Source organism: Betta splendens, chromosome 12 (assembly GCF_900634795.4).
Source record: "Betta splendens chromosome 12, fBetSpl5.4, whole genome shotgun sequence".
NCBI lineage: Eukaryota > Metazoa > Chordata > Actinopteri > Anabantiformes > Osphronemidae > Betta > Betta splendens.
The window spans coordinates 7,204,864-7,225,033 of NC_040892.2; the positions used below are offsets into that span (position 1 = coordinate 7,204,864).

A 20,170-nucleotide genomic window follows, 5' to 3' on the forward strand; every position below is an offset into this window, starting at 1 on the left:
GACTGCAGTAATTACACTGCATCGTATTTGTAATATCCATTTAACAATTTTGCTTTGAGCTCCATTATTAGTATTAAACATGGATGGAATCATGACTGAAAACCTGTGAATACATGACGTTTGCTGCTGCTCCGCCTCTCTGACCTTTACACACACTGCAGCTGGGATAACAGGAAGCCGTTGCTGTACCACAGAATGTAATCTTCTGCATGTGAGACTTCATAAAGCTGAATTTGCTGCACGTTGATCCTGAAACAGGAAGTTATTATGTTCTATGATTTCACTGAGAACTTTTACACCAATAATTAATGCACTGTAAAGTATCTCCAGGCTATTATGCGGTTATTAAAAATGACCTTACCCATGCCCTGATGAATGCCACTGAAAACATCCTAACTCCCCCTTGAGGAACAACGACACTTAATGTTACAGCTTAGAGATTTCACAGAGAAAGTTCATCAAAACGTCCAGGGGTCATTTTCTACAGGCTGCAGTAATGATGGCTATGAAAACCTCTCCCAGACATAAAGTCATCTGTGTGTTTTGTTTCACATACATAGTCAAGAGAGGGCAGCAGAGCTCCACAGGCTTTCAGCCTCCCACCTGCGATGAGCTTCTGACCTGCAGGGTGGACGAAAAGCAGCTACTTCGTGGCATCTTTCTCACTGACTGAGTCTGTGTTACCTCCTTTCAGAGGAAGGTTTGTGCGTTTTCGTTTTGTCCAATAGTGAAACTCACTTTGCCTGACTGTTGCAAGCTGAAGCCATTCAAAATAATTAATTAGACTATTTCCAAAATGTAACTTCTTTCTACACTCATGTTGTAATCACTTGCTAAAAGCATGGTTTTATTTCTTCTTACTCTGATGTGTAATAATGTCATGAAGCCAAAATTACATTTGTATATTAATTATTCACTCTTTACAGATTTTAATGTCTTAACAAAACAGATGTAAATAAATACTCATAAGGAGACATTTTACTTAATTTACTAAGATATCAGCATTTAGTGCACACATGTTGTTTTTTAGCAAATGAAATGTTGATTTGAAAGTGAGATAGTTTCCATCTGTCACATTTATTCAGCTGTGATTGTGATTTTCTGAATCCTAAAATCCAGAATCTGTCCCTGCATTTTACATTTTTTACGTTTCTTTTAATTGACAAGTGACAATCAAAAAAAAAAAACAACAAAAAAAAAAAAAACGCAACATCACTTCTACTATGAAGGACTGTGGGTTGATTCACAAAATGTATTTTGGGCTTCAGTGGAACTTTTGCTGTTCAGGCCTTGGTGAGGACCTGGAGGAGAGGGCATCTGAGGACAGGACGTTATCATTCCTCACATGCCTCTTAGTCTCACTGGCTCGCTCAGCCGTCAGCGCTGCCAAGCTTTTCTGACTGTGGGCTTTTAGATATGAACATCACCTGCAGCCCTGCCACATATCTGCACCCCAGATCCTGTCCTTGAATAACTGCCCTGGAATAATATTACTATTATGTTTAACAGGGCAGATTTGTGCCTTTCATGCCAGGCCAACAAATGGGAGCTGTAATAGAAACTTATGATTAGCCAAAGGCACAAATGAATAGGCAGCTTGTGTTTTACAGTATCCGGGCTAAAACTCGAGTTGCTTTTCCAAATCAGAAACTATTTTGTCATGGAGTTTTCCCTCTCCCTTATATTAGACCCTGATGAAAGTCCAGAAAATACAAACTGTAAAGCTTTTCAGTAAAAAAATATTGTATATGATGGGATGTAGGTTTCAGTTGGAGGAAAAAAACTTTCCATAAAATATTCATAAATAAATATGGGAAAGGGAAGGGAAATGTTACACCAGATAAACATCATCACCAAATAGATGCTAATACTTGCCATTATCAGCCAAGTACCATGCTAACGCTGACGAATAATACATAATAATCGTTTGATAACATTTTTAATTATTTAAAACTTGGGTCAACCGCCTGTGTGAAATGCATCGGTTTCCTGATAGCCCCAAGTTACAGTAAAGCTGGAACTGTCAACACACATAGCTCAATTTCATACAAAACTGGGGGGATGACAACAAAGTTAAGCATCTCAAGGCCGAGCTCAGGTTCCCAGGCGCTGACAAACGACACCAGAACAGCATCCCTGCTCCGTCACATCTGTCTCCTCCTCCAACCCGAACCAGCAGCTGCATCGTCCACCTGCATGTCTGATTCAGAAGCAGCTCATCCATCATGTCCTTCATATTCATGTGAATGTGAAGGACATGACATCGCCGCATCTATTGTGCAACCACCCAAAGAGCAACATGCATCCTCTGCAAACTCTGTTTCCCACCACAGATGCATCTCTAAAATCCCTTTGTTAGATGTAGCAGTTCTTTGGCCTTGTTAAACAGAGGCTTTTTTTATGAATCCAATAAAAATATTTGATTCTGTGGGTGATTCTAGGTTCAACTGGTTTATTTGGTTTCTAAGTATTTTGTGGAGGAGAGTAATAAATTCTTCCTCTTAAACTTCAGCAGTGTAATTATCGAACTCATGGCCTCTCAGTTTGGCTTAACAAAAGCAGTTTCCACATTTGACTGAGGTGATTGTTAGCAGAATTGTTCAACAAGAGAGAAGAGAAGTTTGACTAACGTCAATAAACGTTATTTACTGGGAAAAAATCTTACTCAAATCCCTTTTTACCGGTAGTTATGGTTTGCTTTAGCCACATTGAATATTTCATTGTTCTTTCCACCTTGGAGCACAATCCTTTCCATCGTGGATGAATTGGGCACCCTTATCATTACCTCTGCAGCTGTAATGCTGAAAGCATGGAGGAGTTTGGTGAAGAGTAAAGTTTGTTCTATTGATCAACTTGCTGCTTACAGAACTTTCTTTCAGTTCTCACATGTACTTATGCCACGTTTTTAATACTATTTCTGTTTAGTTGTCAGTATTATAGCAATACAAAGAAAATGTTTTGTAACAAGCTACATGTGTGTTTAAGGGTTACCAATGAGCATTTCAAAGGTTTGCAAGGCATTAAAATGTTTATTTTTTTATGATGCACTGATATATTTTTAGTAGTGACTGCTGCAATCACTTAAGTGCAGCTGGCAGCTAAACCTAAGATAGAGCTTTATTTATAATAGTTACTGAGTGTTCTCTCCAAATATGTGACACACTGAGCCAGGATTTCCTGAGGGTCAGTTGTCTCCGCATCTGTAAAACTGATATCATTAATGTATAAATTTTCATTGGTTATATTACATTTTTTAACTTCACGTGATAAAATAAGTAAAGCCTGCAAACCTAAATATCTAAAACTAGTTCATAGTATGTGCACTTTTAATTGATAACCCCCCCATTCATTGTTCAAAATTTTTTAAGGTGCATTATTTACAAGTGAAGTTTAGCAGATTACGCAATCCATGATATTTCATTTGTACCTGTTTGAATTCGTTGATCACATTTTGTTTTTAAAGAAATTCCTGTAAAGTACACGTGTCTCATGGTTGTTTATATAAATGTCTAGATAATTGATAAGATGTTGTCGAAATAAAGTGCCTTATTCATCACGCCAGGAGGAAGAAGCAGGAAAAACTTGTAATTTGCATCTTTTAATGACCGTATCGGGACGCCCCTAGAAACCTCCACAAATACTCTGGACCCTCCGTCGGCACCAGAGCTGCTGCTGACTTCTGGCTGTGGATGCTTAAAGGCTCTTTCATGATTCTCAGGTCACGATAAACCTGCATAAACAGCTCGAACAGAGAATAGCTGGACCTGCGCGTAAAACTCAACGCCGCAACTAACTGAATGTGTTAATGAGGACAATGTCAGGATACTTCACTGCGCTGGTGTCCGTCGGGTTCCTGTCCCAGCTCGTGCTCGCTGACGGGGCCATTGAATGTTCAGAGGAGGAATCCCCGCTGAGACCGATCTCCAGCACGGTACCCAAAGTCACGCGCTGTTTAATGGAGTGCACCGGGATGACTTACATCCTAAAGCTGCAGCTTGAGGACCAGCGTAACATACGGCTCACAGACGCCACAGAAGGTAACGAGGCATTTTACATTTCAAACCCGGACTCTCCGCTGTCGCGTCTCTGTCGCTGCGTAATGATGCGCGCGGGGAGTCCTAACTGTGTGTCTCCGCAGGGGAACTCGGGGAATACTGTTGGTCCACGGAGATCAAGTGCATCAAAGGAGAGAGCTTCGAGCGAGCGTACGCGGTGCTGCCCGTGGATTTATCTGCAGTGGGACCTGACCGGTTGGAGGTTACAGCCACCGCTCCCGGTGCCACCACGCTGCGCGCGCACAGCGGCCGCTCCACCGTCGCGGACGACTGCGGCCTCCGTTACGACGTCACGGAGCATTTCAGCACAGCGACGGCTGGGACGTCGTTCTGCATACGGGTTATGACCCCGGAGGACGTCCTGGGGGACACGGTGCTTAAATGTCCTCCGCTACTGGTCACCTTCTGGCAGAGGAGTCCAAATTATCCCAACCAACGAGCCGGTGGCTAAAAAAGTCGCAGGTCTTTTACTTTTACCTGAACTATAAAGTCCTCACGTACAAGCCCAGATGTTGAGAATAGTACACTGAGTGTATTTATACTGCTTGACGTTTTTCTATAGGTTCAAAGAAGCAAAGATGATATTATTAAGGCTTAATGTTGTGTGAAAAAGTCCATTACAAATGAGATTAAACTCAGGAACAATCACCTGGACTGGTTACAGTTTTCCCCCCTTTCTGTTAGTGTTCTATGATGCAGTCACCTTCAGAAACAAGCACATTACTGTAACTGGATTAGTACAAACGTTCTTTTCCCTCATAGTGGTTTCAATTTCCTGAAAAAAAAAACTTTTCAAAGACTATGGAAGCTTATTAATAGTTAAATCATCCAAAGAATTTTCTAACTTGCTGTTGTTTTAGATGTACCGTAGAAGGCAAAATAAATTACTTTGCATGTATAAATCCACTTTTAATAAAAACAGAGACATTTGTTATAAAATATGCAACATGCAGCCAGGGCTCTGCTGGATTCATTCAAAGGCAACAAACGTTTCCGAATCTCCGTGAAACTGGAACGTAAATACGAGATGTTTCACAGCCATGTTTTGTCATCGATATAAAAGAGGTCCAACAAAGTAAAAAAGAACATGTTCAGTCCTCTTCAAGGTCTTCATTTGATTGAATTCAGGGTTTTGATGTCCGTGATAAACTGAGAGCGCCCCCTACTGGTTATTACTTGCACTTGCATGTGATGATTCATGATTCTGTCATTTACACCAACCAACCACTGGAGGGCAAGGTCCCCACAGGACACAGCGCTGTGCGACAGAGAGGGTGTTGTGCATTGTATAAACTCTGGGTACATCAAGTATTGTGTGTCTTATTCAAACACTATTTGAATGCCATCATTCACTATTCATTCATTGTCACTATTCAAACATGTCCTAGAACCACAATCAATAGAAGCATCACATGGAGGCAGTACTTTGACAGAATTGCAGATTCATCATTTCAGTTCCTAATATGTGAACAGTGTTTTTCTGAACTGTTAAAAACTATATCAGTCCCATTTGACTAAAAGCTCAGAGTGGAGAGTTTATATACACATTGTCCATCATCATAACCTGATATTCATCATTAGACTGAGCTGTTCCATAATTCTCCCATCAAAACATGCCTATAGTGTTACAATGAATCAGTCCAGTTAGGTCTCCTCAGCCTTCAGTAACCAGTCCTTGGTAAACACTCAAGGTGAGGGTCTAGAGCCTGGACTCTCACACAACATCTCTGTGTCCTCACAAGCTAAACACATTTACACCACAAGCAGGACTGTTTTATCCATCATTATCCTCATTTTACTGTGGGAATGCATTCAATGATTTGTCTGTTTCCTGCTGCAGGGGAAGGTTTGAAACCAACAGGCCTCAGAACCACTGCCAGTTCTGGCTCCATGTCATTAAAACCTGGACTCAGGCACACAGTGCGAACTGGCATGGAGTGAGTCAGGAGATTGTATAGCCAGCTTCATTATTTCTGGGCAGGAGAAGAAATTCCGCACAGCCAGGTTTTCGGTTGTCATATAAAATCTATAAAAATAATCCCACAGCAAAATATAAGTGACATTCCTGTCACATCCTCATATGTTTGATGTATAACATGAAACCTGCTGCAATGTGGCTTGTTTGACCATGGAGGAAAAAATGTTTATAGCTGGGCTCATCCACACATCTGGCCAGTCGTTGTGGGAAGTCAGTGTTGCATAGTTCAGACATTGTTGAGCAACTCATTTCAGATGATGGAGAAATTAGACGAGTGTGTTTTCCAAAGCTGTTAAATAGCACATGTAAATGAATGTCATGCAGCCTTGGCCTGTTTCTGAGGACCAGTGCTCACCTAATGACCCCTTAGGCCTGCCCGACTCTCTCTTTCACACACAGCACCCTCTATGACCAGAGGACGTGATTAATGTGTGTAAAATAACTCCTGCCTAATGACTTAACCCACACAGTCCACTCACAGTGTAAAAAGGCCCTGGAGCGCTCTGGCCTCGGGGCATCTGACCCCTTGACCCTGTACCTATTCTTGAGATGGCAATTCTATGCTTTGGGGACCACACTGGCTCCTGGCTTTAGAGAAATCAATTCTGCTTCCTGTTTCACAATTGATTTCTCACCGCTGTGCAGTAAAATACAGTTCAGAGTGATTTTTTTTATTTCATCCAAAAGTTTCTTAATACCGACTTTTTTAACGAGGTGGGAGCAGAGCAGAAAAGTTAGCAACAAAGAAATTGTTGTATAAGAGCTTTCAAAAGCACTGTATAGATATTTTTCTTTAAGCCTCAGAGACCACTGTCAGAACAGATCCAAAGGCATGTGGCTCAGGTACCAACTCAAGGGTCCGTATTAGTTTCCAATTGCACCTATAGATTACATAATTCTGCAAAGTTATATTTATTGCATCACAAACAGATGACACAATGACAGCTTTCAGGACTTCACTTAAGTGGTTTGTTGCGTGGTTTCCCTTGAATCAAGCTGGTTCACACTAGAATTCTAAGGCTTTCTCTATATAAATCTGAAACTCTGGCCTTGCTTTGCTCATTTGAAGGTTGATTTTTATACTACAAATGACACAAGAAGAAGTTGTGTAAACACTGTGACTCATGAGAAGTAATTTAGCCTTGAGCTCTAATCATCTCCGACAAAAAAGCAGAATGTGGTTAAGAGATTCCAACTTCAAGAATCAGTATAATCACAATACAAACCTTTTTTAGTCGTTTCCTTTTTTACTTCCTAATTTCAGTAGACGCTCCTCTTTTTATGTCTGAACCAAACACTAATAAAAGCTGATATTTGTGAAAGGATCCATAGAAATCTCGCATAAACTTGGTGTCCATCTGCACTCGCATCTGCTTGTGTTTAATATATGTTGACATTTCAGTCACTGTAGGTAGTTGCTCCTCTAATAAATGAGCTGGGAGCTGTCGGGCTTCATGAGCTTTTATTTCTCCTAACTGGCCTGATGTCACCAACAACTAGCACATTTTGATTAGTGCAGATGAGAGAACGACAATAAGGAAAAGTACTGTATGTTGCCACCTGTTGCAAGTGTGTCAACAGGATTAGGTTCACATGAAAACGCTCTGATGGAAGATGATGAAGAGTCTGCACCCCCAGCACAGTGTAATTGGCTGAAGAGAGAGATGTTACTAGAAGGAGACTGTTGTGCTCAGGGCTAAGTTAGAACAGAAAACATGCAACCTTCTGTTGAGTCTATTCATTGAGAAAACAATAAAGGCAACAAAGACCTGTGAGGAGTGTTTTTGTACTTATTTGATTCTGATGTGCTCTCAGCCTAACATGTAAGCATGGTCTTAACTTGAACCAGTGTCAGTTTATATGTGGGTTTTTTTCACCTTTTTGTTGGCTACATCTACTAATTTTATCTGCAGATAACGCTCTGCACAAACATAAATCAAAATGAACTGTACCGACTAATATTATATAATTAAAATAAGCATTTTATTGGAAAAGGCTTTTAATTGCAGCACAGAGGATATGATGTTACTGAAAACCCCGAAGGATGTCGAGTCTGCTTCTTTAGCAGTAACAGCACTTTTATAGGCCTGCAAATCTTACTGTCTCAGATACGCACTAAAACAATAGAAAAAAGACAGCTGCAACTATGCTCATGATTAGTGTGTGTCACAACGTAACAATGACAACATACAATGTTTAATTTCATAATGATTTAGTCTGACTGAGCTTGAAAGTCTGATGTACATTTTTACAACATAACCTAAACAAATACTAATAACGGCACAAGGTAGGTCACACAGTAGCAGCGTTTTCTAGTTGAAGATTCCCTACTCACACTGCAATACAGACATTTACTGGTACTCTTTCAATCTGATTATATATTTGTACTCATTGAACTGTACTGTACATTGTAGTTATATTGTTTTTTTTATCAAATTGTGTAAGAAAAAAAAATCAATGTACACATAATGTTAGCAAGTATTAAGTGAACTGATGTGAAATGTTCTACACGCCTTGAAGGCATCATTATGTCAACAAAATACTTAATACTTTCACAGTCAAGCTTCTTCTATGAATATGTTTATGCTCACAACACAATGACGTCTTTGCAGCTTTGTGCTGAAATGATGACGAGTTGTCTTTAAAGCCTGCTAAATTACATGCTTCATACAATTTATTTCACAAAACCCTGAAATTAAAGCTGACAGTCTGTTCTTACATTGGAGCATATCTTGAATTTCATTTGGAATTCAATATGGCGGTGTTCATTGCCAGAGCGAAGAACTAACACCTGGTCCAAGCAGAGGAGCTGTGATGTTTTAGGATTTTAATTATTGATTGAATATTCATGAGAGTTGGTGAAGCAGATGCAATGTCAACATGACTGGTGGTGTTTAGTTCTATCAGTCACGCACACTGGGATACATTTTTTGATATTTAGCATATTGTGTGGATATTATATGCCATATTCATGTATAAATCAGACTAATTTAAGTTAAGTATCGCTTAGGTTTATGCAAATAATAGCCATATATTATGATAACAAACCTGCGTTCGCTACATTAATAATTTGTTTTAGTATGTAAAACAAAACAGTCAATAGTGTATACAGTATATGTTGCATGAAATAGAAACTTCATTTCCCAGAAATCTAGCGACAGTCGTCAGGTCACTGGGAAGCTGTCACTGAAACAGGTTCGTCTTATTCTCTAACCCTGACACACCGATCAGTCCCGCACAGGCGGAGTCAACAGTAAACCGCCAGTTTATCAAATCAGTCTATACGCAATAAGTCAAATCTCAACAAGCTGTACAGGTGAGTATACACAAGGACTCGTTTTGTATGGTGCGTTAGGGATTTATGCGGTAATAATAATTTTGAATAATTCACAGAAAATGGCGTTGCTTTAAGCTACTGTACGAATGCGTTGATATCTGCTTTATCGAATGTGTAAAGACTTTCTGTACTGTATACTTTTGTTCTAACGTTAGCATGAACTCCGCATCGTAAACTTCACACTGTCGAACTCTTATTGGCTAACGGCTTTCATTGGCTCCGCCCACAGGAAGGTCGCCTCAATTCGAGGCTCCGGTGTCCCCGGGAACACAAACATTCACCGCAGGTAACGTTTTTACTTACACGGCGACTTAATAAGGTTACATTAAAGACTACAAGTTGACAGCCTGGTGTATACATCACTGTAACGTAACTTTCGCACAACACTATTTTTGTTGTTCGTGACAGTCTGTTAGTGTTTGGCCGTGTCACTCTGGTCAAAGTGCAACCTGCCCAACGCATTGTGCTTTGTAGAAACCGCTGGGATACTCTCATGCTTTTCTGCATTAGCTGGTTTTAATATGAGATTTGAGTCACACATGTAGACAACGACAAAGTGACGTAGCTAGTACCACATATAATGAATATATTATTTGATATTATACAACAATAAAACAAAAGAAACAACTCTACTGACGCTTCTAGGATTAAGTCAAGTAATAGAAACTGGACCATGGACCGTAGATGTTATAAAGGTTCTCTAATTAACACAAAATTAACCACAGGAGCTTTGGAGCTTTGGAGGGTGAACATGAAACAGACTGCTGCTGTTAAAACGGTCGTTATTTCAGTGCTTCTAAATCTGCAGTGAGCCCTGCTTTTGTTCTTCCTCGCAGTCTCCTCATCATGGCACTGGCTGGAGTGAGGGTTATCGAACTGGCCGGTCTGGCTCCAGCACCGTTCTGTGGCATGATCTTGGCAGACTTTGGAGCCAAGGTGATCCGCGTGGACCGCACCAAGATGGCCACAGCTATTGACACACAGTCCCGGGGCAAACAGTCAGTGGCCATCAACCTGAAGTCCACAGAGGGTGTAACTTTGCTCAGAAAGCTCTGTGTCCAGTCTGATGTGGTCCTTGAACCTTATCGTAAAGGTCAGAACACTAACTAAATTTTTTTGTGCTTAACCTTTACAGTTGCAAAATTACATGTCCCTAAAGGTTGCAGAGATTTTCCAGTTTATGAGATCCTAAGCTAAATGACTGACACAGACTGAGTGTTTTCCAGGTGTGATGGAGAAGCTGGGCCTTGGTCCAAAGGAGCTGTTAAAGGAAAATCCTCGTTTGGTGTATGCTCGGTTGACAGGGTACGGACAAACTGGAACCTATGCCACCACAGCTGGTCACGATATTAACTACCTTGCCATGTCAGGTAATGGGGAACATATTGACTTTGGCTGTTGTTACAACCTGAGGAGAAGGAGGGCTTCCATTTTGTGTGTGTGTTTCATTTTGAAATTCCTTTTTGTCTTTCAAGCTTTTGCACGCGATTGTTGAATTTCAGCACGTGGTCATGAACACATGCTGACTTTGTCCATGAGTTGACATTTTCTTTCATTTGTGCTGTGTAGAGTGACCTTGCAAAATAGAGTTGGTTGAGTCTCTGTTCATAGCAAGCTCAGTGCTCTCTTTGTGCTTGACTTGACCTTCGAAATTGGAACCAATTCCATGCCCAGTCCAAAGTTTGCATCTAAGAATTAAAGTAGCTCAAAGATTTGCAATCAACACTAAGCCTAATTAATCGTTTCATTCTAATGAGCAGCATAAAACAAGAATTATTAATAATATATATCCGACTGATTTTATGAAGTTAACCACTGGAGTCCTCAATTAGCAAGGGGCTTAATTCTGGAATATAAAGTAGATCAAATTAAAAAAACAACAAGACCACAAGAGTGAAATGTTCTACAGCAAGATTATTTGATTAACACTGTCAGAGTCACTAGTGTGTTAACAATGAAAAGTTGCCTTGTGGTTGCTCAGTAAGGTTGAAGAGTGATCTTTTTAATCTTGTGCGTGTCTTTGGCTGCAAAGAGACAGAACATTACATGTCCTGCTGAGGCTGTCTGGTATTTCAACCAGTGACAAAAGACAGGCTGCTAAAAGAGTCTCCTACCTATTGAGCTTATTGCACATAAAGCTGTGTGCCAAGCTATAGATACCACCGGGGGTTATAAAATTCAAGTCTGTTTAAGTTCCAAATCTACAACATTAGAGCTAGTCCTCTAAAATACTCTACTGTTCTTTCTCTTTCCATCTTACAGAACATACAGTTCTGTAACACTCCCACTCCAGTGGCTGCTAATAAACAGTTTATTGTTTGACTAAAAGGCTCTCGGCTCATTAATCTGCAAACCTGTGTTTAGCAAAACAAAAGAGCTCACAATTAAGACCATATTAAAATATCAGGGGACCAACCTGGTGAGAATAAGTACCTGTGATTATGTTTTTTCTTATAACAACGTTTTGTATGGTCTCTACTGTCCAGACAGACAAAAACAGACAAGTTGAATAAGGACATATTTGTGGACTCCAGCCTCAGTGGGGATGTCTCTTTAATTGGCATTCTAAGAAAGCAAGAAAAAAGGGAGGAACTAGAAGTATGCGTGCATTTTTTAAAGGCTTTCTGTGATATTTGCATGATAACAAATGTTGGACCATGGATCCACAAAGAAAGCTATTTTTTGTCAAACTAACTAACATAAATCTGTGAAGGTGTTATGTTCTGTTGTACCTGTAACGTCGCACACATTTTAAATCTCTGTTAGATGTTATCAGATGGCATATCCGCGATTCTTTGGCTTTGATCATCTTTCTGACAGGTTACAGTATCTATTGTTCCTCCACTTGTGAGCATGTCAGTGCATTTGGTGTGAAGCTCTTGCCTCATCATTCCTGTCACAGGGCTTTTGTCCCGGCTGGGTCGCAGCGGAGAAAAACCCTACGCGCCATTGAACCTGTTAGCCGATTTTGCAGGCGGGGGCCTTACGTGTGCCCTGGGGATCGTCGTAGCGCTGCTGGAGAGAACAAAGTCGGGGAAAGGACAGATCATTGATGCTAGCATGGTAAGCATGCCATCAGACTCCTGCAGACATGTGCAAAGTCACTGCTTCACTTTGCATTTTGCTTTGAAAGAAGAGAAAGGAAAAAAAACTCATTTACATAAGTGTGTGTGTGTGTGTGTGTGTGTGTGTGTGTGTGTGTGTGTGTGTGTGTGTGTGTGTGTGTGTGTGTGTGTGTGTGTGTGTGTGTGTGTGTGTGTGTGTGTGTGTGTGTGTGTGTGTGTGTGTGTGTGTGTGTGTGTGTGTGTGTGTGTGTGTGTGTTCAAGGTTCACTTTTTCTCCCTTGTGAGTAACGGCTTTAAAGCACACTTCCATCACCATGAAATAATACATTGAGAACACATTAATTAGCTGAAAAGTCTAAAAACATACGGTATATCCAGAGCTCGACCTAAATTTGTAAGAACATCAGAGAGCATCTCACAAAGCCATCACTCTGAGCCTCTTCAGTCACAGCATCAGCAAGACCCTGTCTCTTCGTACTCTTCTGCCATCGAGGAGCTGCTCATTAAAGAGTTGCACTGCAAATGGACCAATTGTTCAAATCTTGCTTTGACAAGAGAACCCTCAAACGGTTTTCCCAAACCAAAGTCAAGCAAACGTCAATAGAGAAGCTTTGTAAAATACTAGAGCATTGCATCAGGATGCTTAGCTACAGGGACAGCAGGGGGGGACTAAAAACATATTAGGAAGTCTGGGCTGAAAGCAAAGGTGCACTGCAATGTGGCAAACGTTGAGTCAGTATCACATTTAGTGGGACAGATGATCAGTTGGACAGCCCTTAGCAAAGTTATTTGAACAGCACATCAAAGTCTCAGAATCCGTCTGTGCCTGACATACATAATGTGCAGTGGAGCTTAGAGTTTGCAAAGCAGAGCTACTTTTAATGAACTCCTGAATACACGAAACTTCTTAAATCCTAAACTTGAAATTATTATTTATTTATGCAGTAGTGCCACTCAGCTGAGTGACATGATGCTACTGTACCAGGGAACAGTTGTTTTTAATAAACTGGTCTGTCATTTTACTGTATAAAGTTCAGAGACTAGAACACGTTTTTTTTTTAAATAAATGTGATTTTCTGTGTTATCTTATTAAAAACAGTGCAGCATTGATGCCATTTCTACATTTAATCCTGCTGGGGATTTTAGTCCCTTTCTTCTTAATTAAGCCAGTATTCAACCACTCACATTTAGTGTCTTTGTATTTGACAAAATTACAATGTGCAAGTGACACATCTGAAATAGAGCTGTCATTAAGAGGCTGTCATAAAAATCTCCTGTCTTTGAGTTATTTGAATTGGCTCACAACATGTGCATGTCTGTCAACTCATGTCTAAGCAGTTTATTCTTTCTCACGATGGCTTAACTTGCGTTTAGTGTATGTGTGAGCCAGTGGAGTTTCTCCTTAAAGCATAGGGGAAATACACAGCTTTGACTGCGTAATGTCTCTTTTTAGTTCTTGTTTTAAAGCCAACTGTTAAACTGAATTTTGCGGGTCTTCATTACTCTATTGAATTAAAGCTTTATTGGGCTAATTGAATGTAAAATCTAGACAACATGTACTCCAGTAAACAAATACAGTACTCCTTGTTTATCTTGTCTGTAGGATTTTTAAGCTATTGAATATTCCATGTATTTTCATGCAGCCATGACACTTGGCTACCGACAACCTGGAAGGAATTATTCTTTCAGTTTGTTATATTAGATGTTTATTCAACTGAACGTCATTGCACAGCCTTTATTTATCTTGGTGAAAGCTCAGGAGAGCAGTGTGCTGCTCTCACAATGTTCTTCTGCACGGTTTCTATGCTTCACTCCCAGATCCAGTAGACTTTGTGCAGTGGGACATAAACATGCATTCATTACTCAAAGATAAACCATAGATGGATTGATGTTGACTCACTGTGAGGGTGTCCCCTGATAACCTCTCCCTACAAAATGACATGTACATGCCAATGAGGCTTCTTGAAATTCTTGTCTACAAGTTGAGGGAAACACTACATCATATACAGTAAATATGCACCTAGAAGCATAATCCCTCTGTTTATGCACAGTATTGAACAGGGTTAGTGTATTGTGTAGTGTCTATTAGTGTCTAACCCAGAATGGCGCATGAAAGACAGCTTTTTGTTGTTAGGTCTGTACTTCTGGTTATTTTTAAGCATTTAACTTGTTAAAATACTTTTTCCCCCAGTATGAATCATAAAGTGCTAAAGCACTTATTTAATCCAGACTTATTGAACAGCAATGCTGTGGCATTCTTTTCTAAATGAATGTCTATCTCACTGTATAATCTGAGTCATTTTAACTTGATAAGTAAGTTATGGAGCAATCTCATTTAATGTAAATGTATTAAGTGCCAAGTGGAGCAGAGCAAGGTGATGGAGGGCTGGGCACGGTGAATTGATGCAGAGTCCCATGGTAGAGCTACAGTAACTGTTGTTGCTTTTCACCAGTTATGTCTTTGGTGCAGCATATTTCCAATCAGTCGTACTTTGGTCACATGTCATTGCTTTATTGACTGTTTTAGATTCTGTATAGTTGCGAGCAATTTATTTTTGTCCTTGTTTGCTTCAATTTAGTGTAAGTCAAGATTTCCATAATGTACAAAAAATCAAAAACCTTTATTCATATAACATTATTATAGATTTAGCTGTAACACAATCATTCAGTGCTGGTGTTCACCTCAGTCCACCTGCACTTCTCTTCTGTTCGTCAGGCTGCTGCTCATGAAATTATCCTTGAGAATAACAAACTGGTTTTGTACAGACTGATTAGTTTATAATTGACACTAAGGAAGGCAAGATATTATTCAATAGGAAATATTTTTAGATTTGGAATGATTCAAAGTAGACTGCAGAAGTAATATAGCACCTTATCTTGTGATTATCAGTATGCAGTAGACCAGGCAATTATGTCTATGACAAATTATTTCTGACATTATGAACCAGATGTGTATTTAGGCATAAAAACAACTGGTCTGTATAGTGTGTGTCAGTGGGACCCATTTCATTGTTGTGATCCCTCCATGCCCACGCTGGCGCCAGATACAATCACAGGCAGTCAAAGGCATGTTGTCAGTGAAATCATTGTGATCCACTTTCCCATCCGTTTTCAATAACTGCCTACTGTATCCTTCCAAGGTCTGTGTGGGCTGGAACCTATGCCAGCATGCAGGGAAATGGGGACTCTAACAAAAGGCTGACACGTTTAGTAAATTTCCTCAAAATTGTCCACAGGTGTGAATCTTATGATAAATATACCTGAGATTTCACTATAGTTTAGTTTCTCATAGAAATGACTTGTTTTTAATGAATAGTTTGGCACTTGACACTAGTCAAAAATTATAATATGAAGCAGATTATTGTATGTATGTAATTCACAAATGTGCGTTTTATGATTGAAGAGCATCAAAAGTAGAGCTCACAAGAATCATCTCATTGCTTTACCTCAGATTACATGTTTAATACATTATCCTTAAAGAAAACTTCACCGATTTTAAAAGGGGGTTGACCAAAACCATGTCGGTATGTATGTATTATCATACAAGCTCATACAACTAACCACAAACATCAGACTGTACTGAAGAACTCACTGGCTTCTAAATAATCTACAGTGGGACCTCCGGCCATTAAATATTTGTGTTGTACGCGTATTCGAGGAAAAACAATGGTCGACTGAGAAGGCTGGCCCCGCTCCTCTTTGTCTGGCCCCGCCCCTTCTCAGCTTGATTGTTGCTGTGGCAGGTACAGAGGAAACCAGGAAGGCACTAGTTGTAATTTCTGAGCCCACGGCAAACTATCTGCCTAGGTGTGGAGGACTAGTTAGAGGAATCAATGATAATTTCTCTGCTTAGAAATTGTGGAGAAATTTGAGTATTCCTTTATTCTTAAATATTACCCAAGGTTGTTGGCCAACCCCAATTGAAAATCGGTTTTCAAAGTTTTCCTTTAGTGTTTGGCACAGATAACTATTAAACCCCTGAAGCTCTGGCCAGTAACAGTTATCTTGTCCTCATTGATTTGTTCCCCATGAAATAGTAATAATATTGTTCTTTGGAGTACATCTAATATCTGGAGGTGTTCTCCGCAGTTGAATCCACTCTAAAGGCCTATATGAGTAAATATCAATCAGTACCTGAACAGTCAACACAGTTGGAGGGTTTGTTTTGTTATTTCCTGCAAGATCTTTGTGCTTTCTTGATTTTTTTTTGTCCTTTTTTACTGGAGTAATTCAACCTAAAGCTTTCTTGTCTAACTGTCCTCAGGTGGAAGGAGCCGCATATGTCGGTTCATTCGTGTGGAAATCGCGTCGTCTCGGTCTGTGGGACGGCCCTAAAGGCGAGAACATGTTGGACAGCGGAGCACCTTTCTACGATACCTACCAGACCTCGGACGGAAAGTACATGGCTGTGGGCGCAATAGAACCACAGTTCTACAAACAACTACTAAAAGGTTGGTACTATGCGAATGTGAACGTCAAAACGTTTTTTTAGGACGCACTGTTCCAGCGCTTCGACGCTGACGAAATAACTGAACTCCTGGGAAAATCAATTCGCAGTAAGAACACAGCGTGAAATGAAACATCCAGTACCAAACTTTGAAAGAAATGTGAAAAGACATCACCTTCTAGGGCACATGCTCATGATGTTCCAGGGAAACCGTCTTTTTAATTTCAAACATGACATTTAATGATGTCTTTTATTCACCCAGTACAAACAGCTTTTCTGCCTTTTCCGTGCCATTGTTCGCCCTTATTGTTGGGACTCATATTACACACAGGTCGCCAGAAGAGTTGCTGATGGTGCGATGGTACTGGCGTATAATAAACCTAAGAGCCTTTTGATTACAGATAGAGTAACAAACACATTTTGGTTGTTTATTCGTGTAATCTTCCTTTCTGAGATATCAGTAAGTGATGCACAGATGGAAAGATTGTATCAACATTATTTCCATCACAACCTGATTGAGCCTTGTTTGTAAATAACTATGAACCAATGTCTGAGAGCATGAGGGCCTAGGAAATGAGTTTCCTCTGCTGTAACACTTTTTTTTTTATTTGTATAAAATGGAAGTTTTGACTCTTACTCAAACGTGACGGGTGTTTTTGTTTTCCTTTCTGTCTTGTAAAGGTTTAGAGTTGGATGCTGGGAAACTGCCAGATCAGATGAGTTTCAGTGGCTGGCCAGAGCTGAGACAGATCTTCACTGAGCGTTTTGCTTCAAAAACCCAGGTGGAATGGTCAAGGATTTTTGACGGGACTGATGCCTGTGTTACACCTGTGTTGTCTTTTGACCAGGTGAGCTCACATCCACATAACAAGCAAAGAGCTTCTTTTATCAAAGACTTCAATGGGGAAGAGAGCCCCCGGCCATCCCCGGTTCTGTCTCGGACCCCTGCAGAGCCTTGTCTTGCCTCTGATCCTGTTATTGGAGAACACACAGTTGAGGTCCTGCAGGAGTACGGCTTTACATCAGCAGAGATAAACCAGATGCTTGCAGCAGGGGTTGTAGTGTGTAATGCTGTCAAAGCAAAGTTGTAGAGGAGTTAATGTGAAAAGTTAGTTTGAGCCAATTTCTATAAATAACTTTCAGATACAGAAGAAATGACAAGAGAAGCTTAACCTGGTGATGTCAGATCAAGTGAGAGATTAAAAAATAGTTTTAAATGAAAAGCATTTAAAGAAATGTACTTTCTTTTCATATGCAAGAAGTTCTGATGGATAGAAATAAAACTGGTGAACATGAAATATTTCTTCAAGTCCCAAAACTAACTCCTGACAAGGAACAAGAATTCTAAAGGCTTTATATCTTCAAGCATCACTTGCGCCTCACTCCAGTCCAGTATTTGCTATTTCTTTTGAGTGCCACTGCTTTGATTTGAAAGTGTTAAAGGTTGATTAATTAATTTGTCACATCGGTTTATCTGTTTTTGTGCCATCTCATTTATTCACACGTATTTTTTATTTTTCTTATGCTAGTTTAGAAAAATAAAATAAAGTAATTCTAGGCAATATTGTCTGTAATGACCTTATGTTTCCTTTCCTAGTAAAAGTTTGGAAGAAAAAAAAGCATCTTGTAGCTTTTACATTTCATTCTGATCTCTCCTTTTGTTGCCATTTTGCATAAACAGCCGCAGCACGGCTGCTGTCGTTACCCAGTGGAATTTTCTTGATTTTTGCTTTTGATGATTCTGAAATAATGATCTTTATCTGCTTCCCTGCAGACTGGGCATGATCCTGGTTAAAAAGTGGTATTTGTGATCCACATTCAAATTCCAGGCTCGTTGTTTTCGTTTGACAACAGAAGATGTGAGTTATGTAAATGAGAACGACTTTATCTATATTACAACGCCGTGCAGGTAAACACGAACCGCAGGAGGGGACGCAGCTCACATATCTCCCTTTTGTTCACCACCATAACTGTAAAAGCTACTGTTCTGTGTAATGTTCATTTTAAGTGGGTTGTCAAGACATCCAGATATTTATGCACGCTCAGATGTGAAGTCTGAGCTTCAGAGATGCACGCTGCTCTGGCAGAATGGAGAGAAATCAGCTTGACTCCTGCTAGGAGGGGGCTTAGTAACAGGTCCGTGTATGCTTTGTGTTCATACTAACTGCAAGCGAAGGCAGATCTTTACATAATGCATTGGAGTTGGTAAAAGTTTACCAAAGCAAAGTGAAAGGGTCTTATTCCAGCTGTCAGCCAGGTGAGAGGCAGGGTTCAACATCACAGGGCCACAAATCGAGACAGATGAAGCACTCACTCCGATCAGCCTAACCTTCCTCTGTGGGAGGAAGCTGGAGAAAACATGCACACACGGGGCGCAAACCACAGATTTTCTGAAATCAAAAGAAGAAAACACCTCAGGGAGAAAATGCAATGTTGGAGATATTTAATTTGTCCACTCATTAAAAATCTTTTATTTATTTTAATTCATTAATTTGTATTCACCTCTACGAGAGGCAGTCATTCATTCCATCATTATAGGCCAGCGGTGCTGCCTAACATGAAATATTGAAGTGATGGTACTTATGATGTTACCTAATGATAATTAATGACTTTCACTGATGTGAAAGGCCAAAGGAGCAAAATAAGACAAATTATTTTCTAGTGTTTATAAGCCTCCACAACATCTGCTTCAGAGTGCAGGTCTGTAAATAATGAAAAACTAAATCAGTCATTCCCACAAAAAGTACCTGTAAACAAGATAGATATATAGATATATAGAAATAGGTAAAACAGTCACACACATTTAACATATAACGTGGAATAAGTTACAAATAAATGTTTTTCTGCTATGAACAGCATGAATGAGATGTTCACAAAAAACAGTGTGACCCTGAATCAGCTACGAGAAGTGAAATGCTGGAATGACTTTGTAGTCAGTCTTTCAAGTTAAGCCTATGGATTTGAAGTAATAGGATGCAGCGCAGATTATAGGTTTATTCCACGGTGCATTTTGTCATGAGCTAAGTAGCCAACTTACATGTAGTTTAGCCGTGAAGCAGGAGAAAACTGAACAGTTTAATGGTTAGGTCTTTCCAGACACCCACGCAAACACATAGACTTTTCTCATGTCGGATAGTTTGTTTCCACATCGCTGAGGGTTTAACTACTCTACTACTAATACTCTATTATAGACGTGAGGTGACTGGAATGTGTGATGATGAATTCACTTAAATAAAATCATTTTGGCAGAGCAACTTCCTACAAGGACAAGGTGCATAATTTGAACAA

At 39.9% G+C, this 20,170-nt stretch overlaps 1 protein-coding gene across 1 annotated transcript; it reads left to right on the forward strand.

Moving 5' to 3' along the window:
• The first annotated feature begins 9,255 nt into the window (after positions 1 to 9,255).
• Positions 9,256 to 20,136, forward strand: amacr (alpha-methylacyl-CoA racemase). Its single transcript, XM_029168187.3, has 7 exons — positions 9,256 to 9,349; positions 9,600 to 9,656; positions 10,207 to 10,463; positions 10,597 to 10,740; positions 12,273 to 12,433; positions 16,700 to 16,886; positions 17,564 to 20,136. The coding sequence occupies exons 3-7, from the start codon at positions 10,217 to 10,219 to the stop codon at positions 17,971 to 17,973; spliced, it is 1,149 nt and encodes a 382-aa protein (XP_029024020.1). The 5' UTR covers positions 9,256 to 9,349; positions 9,600 to 9,656; positions 10,207 to 10,216; the 3' UTR covers positions 17,974 to 20,136.
• The last annotated feature ends 34 nt before the right edge of the window (positions 20,137 to 20,170 follow it).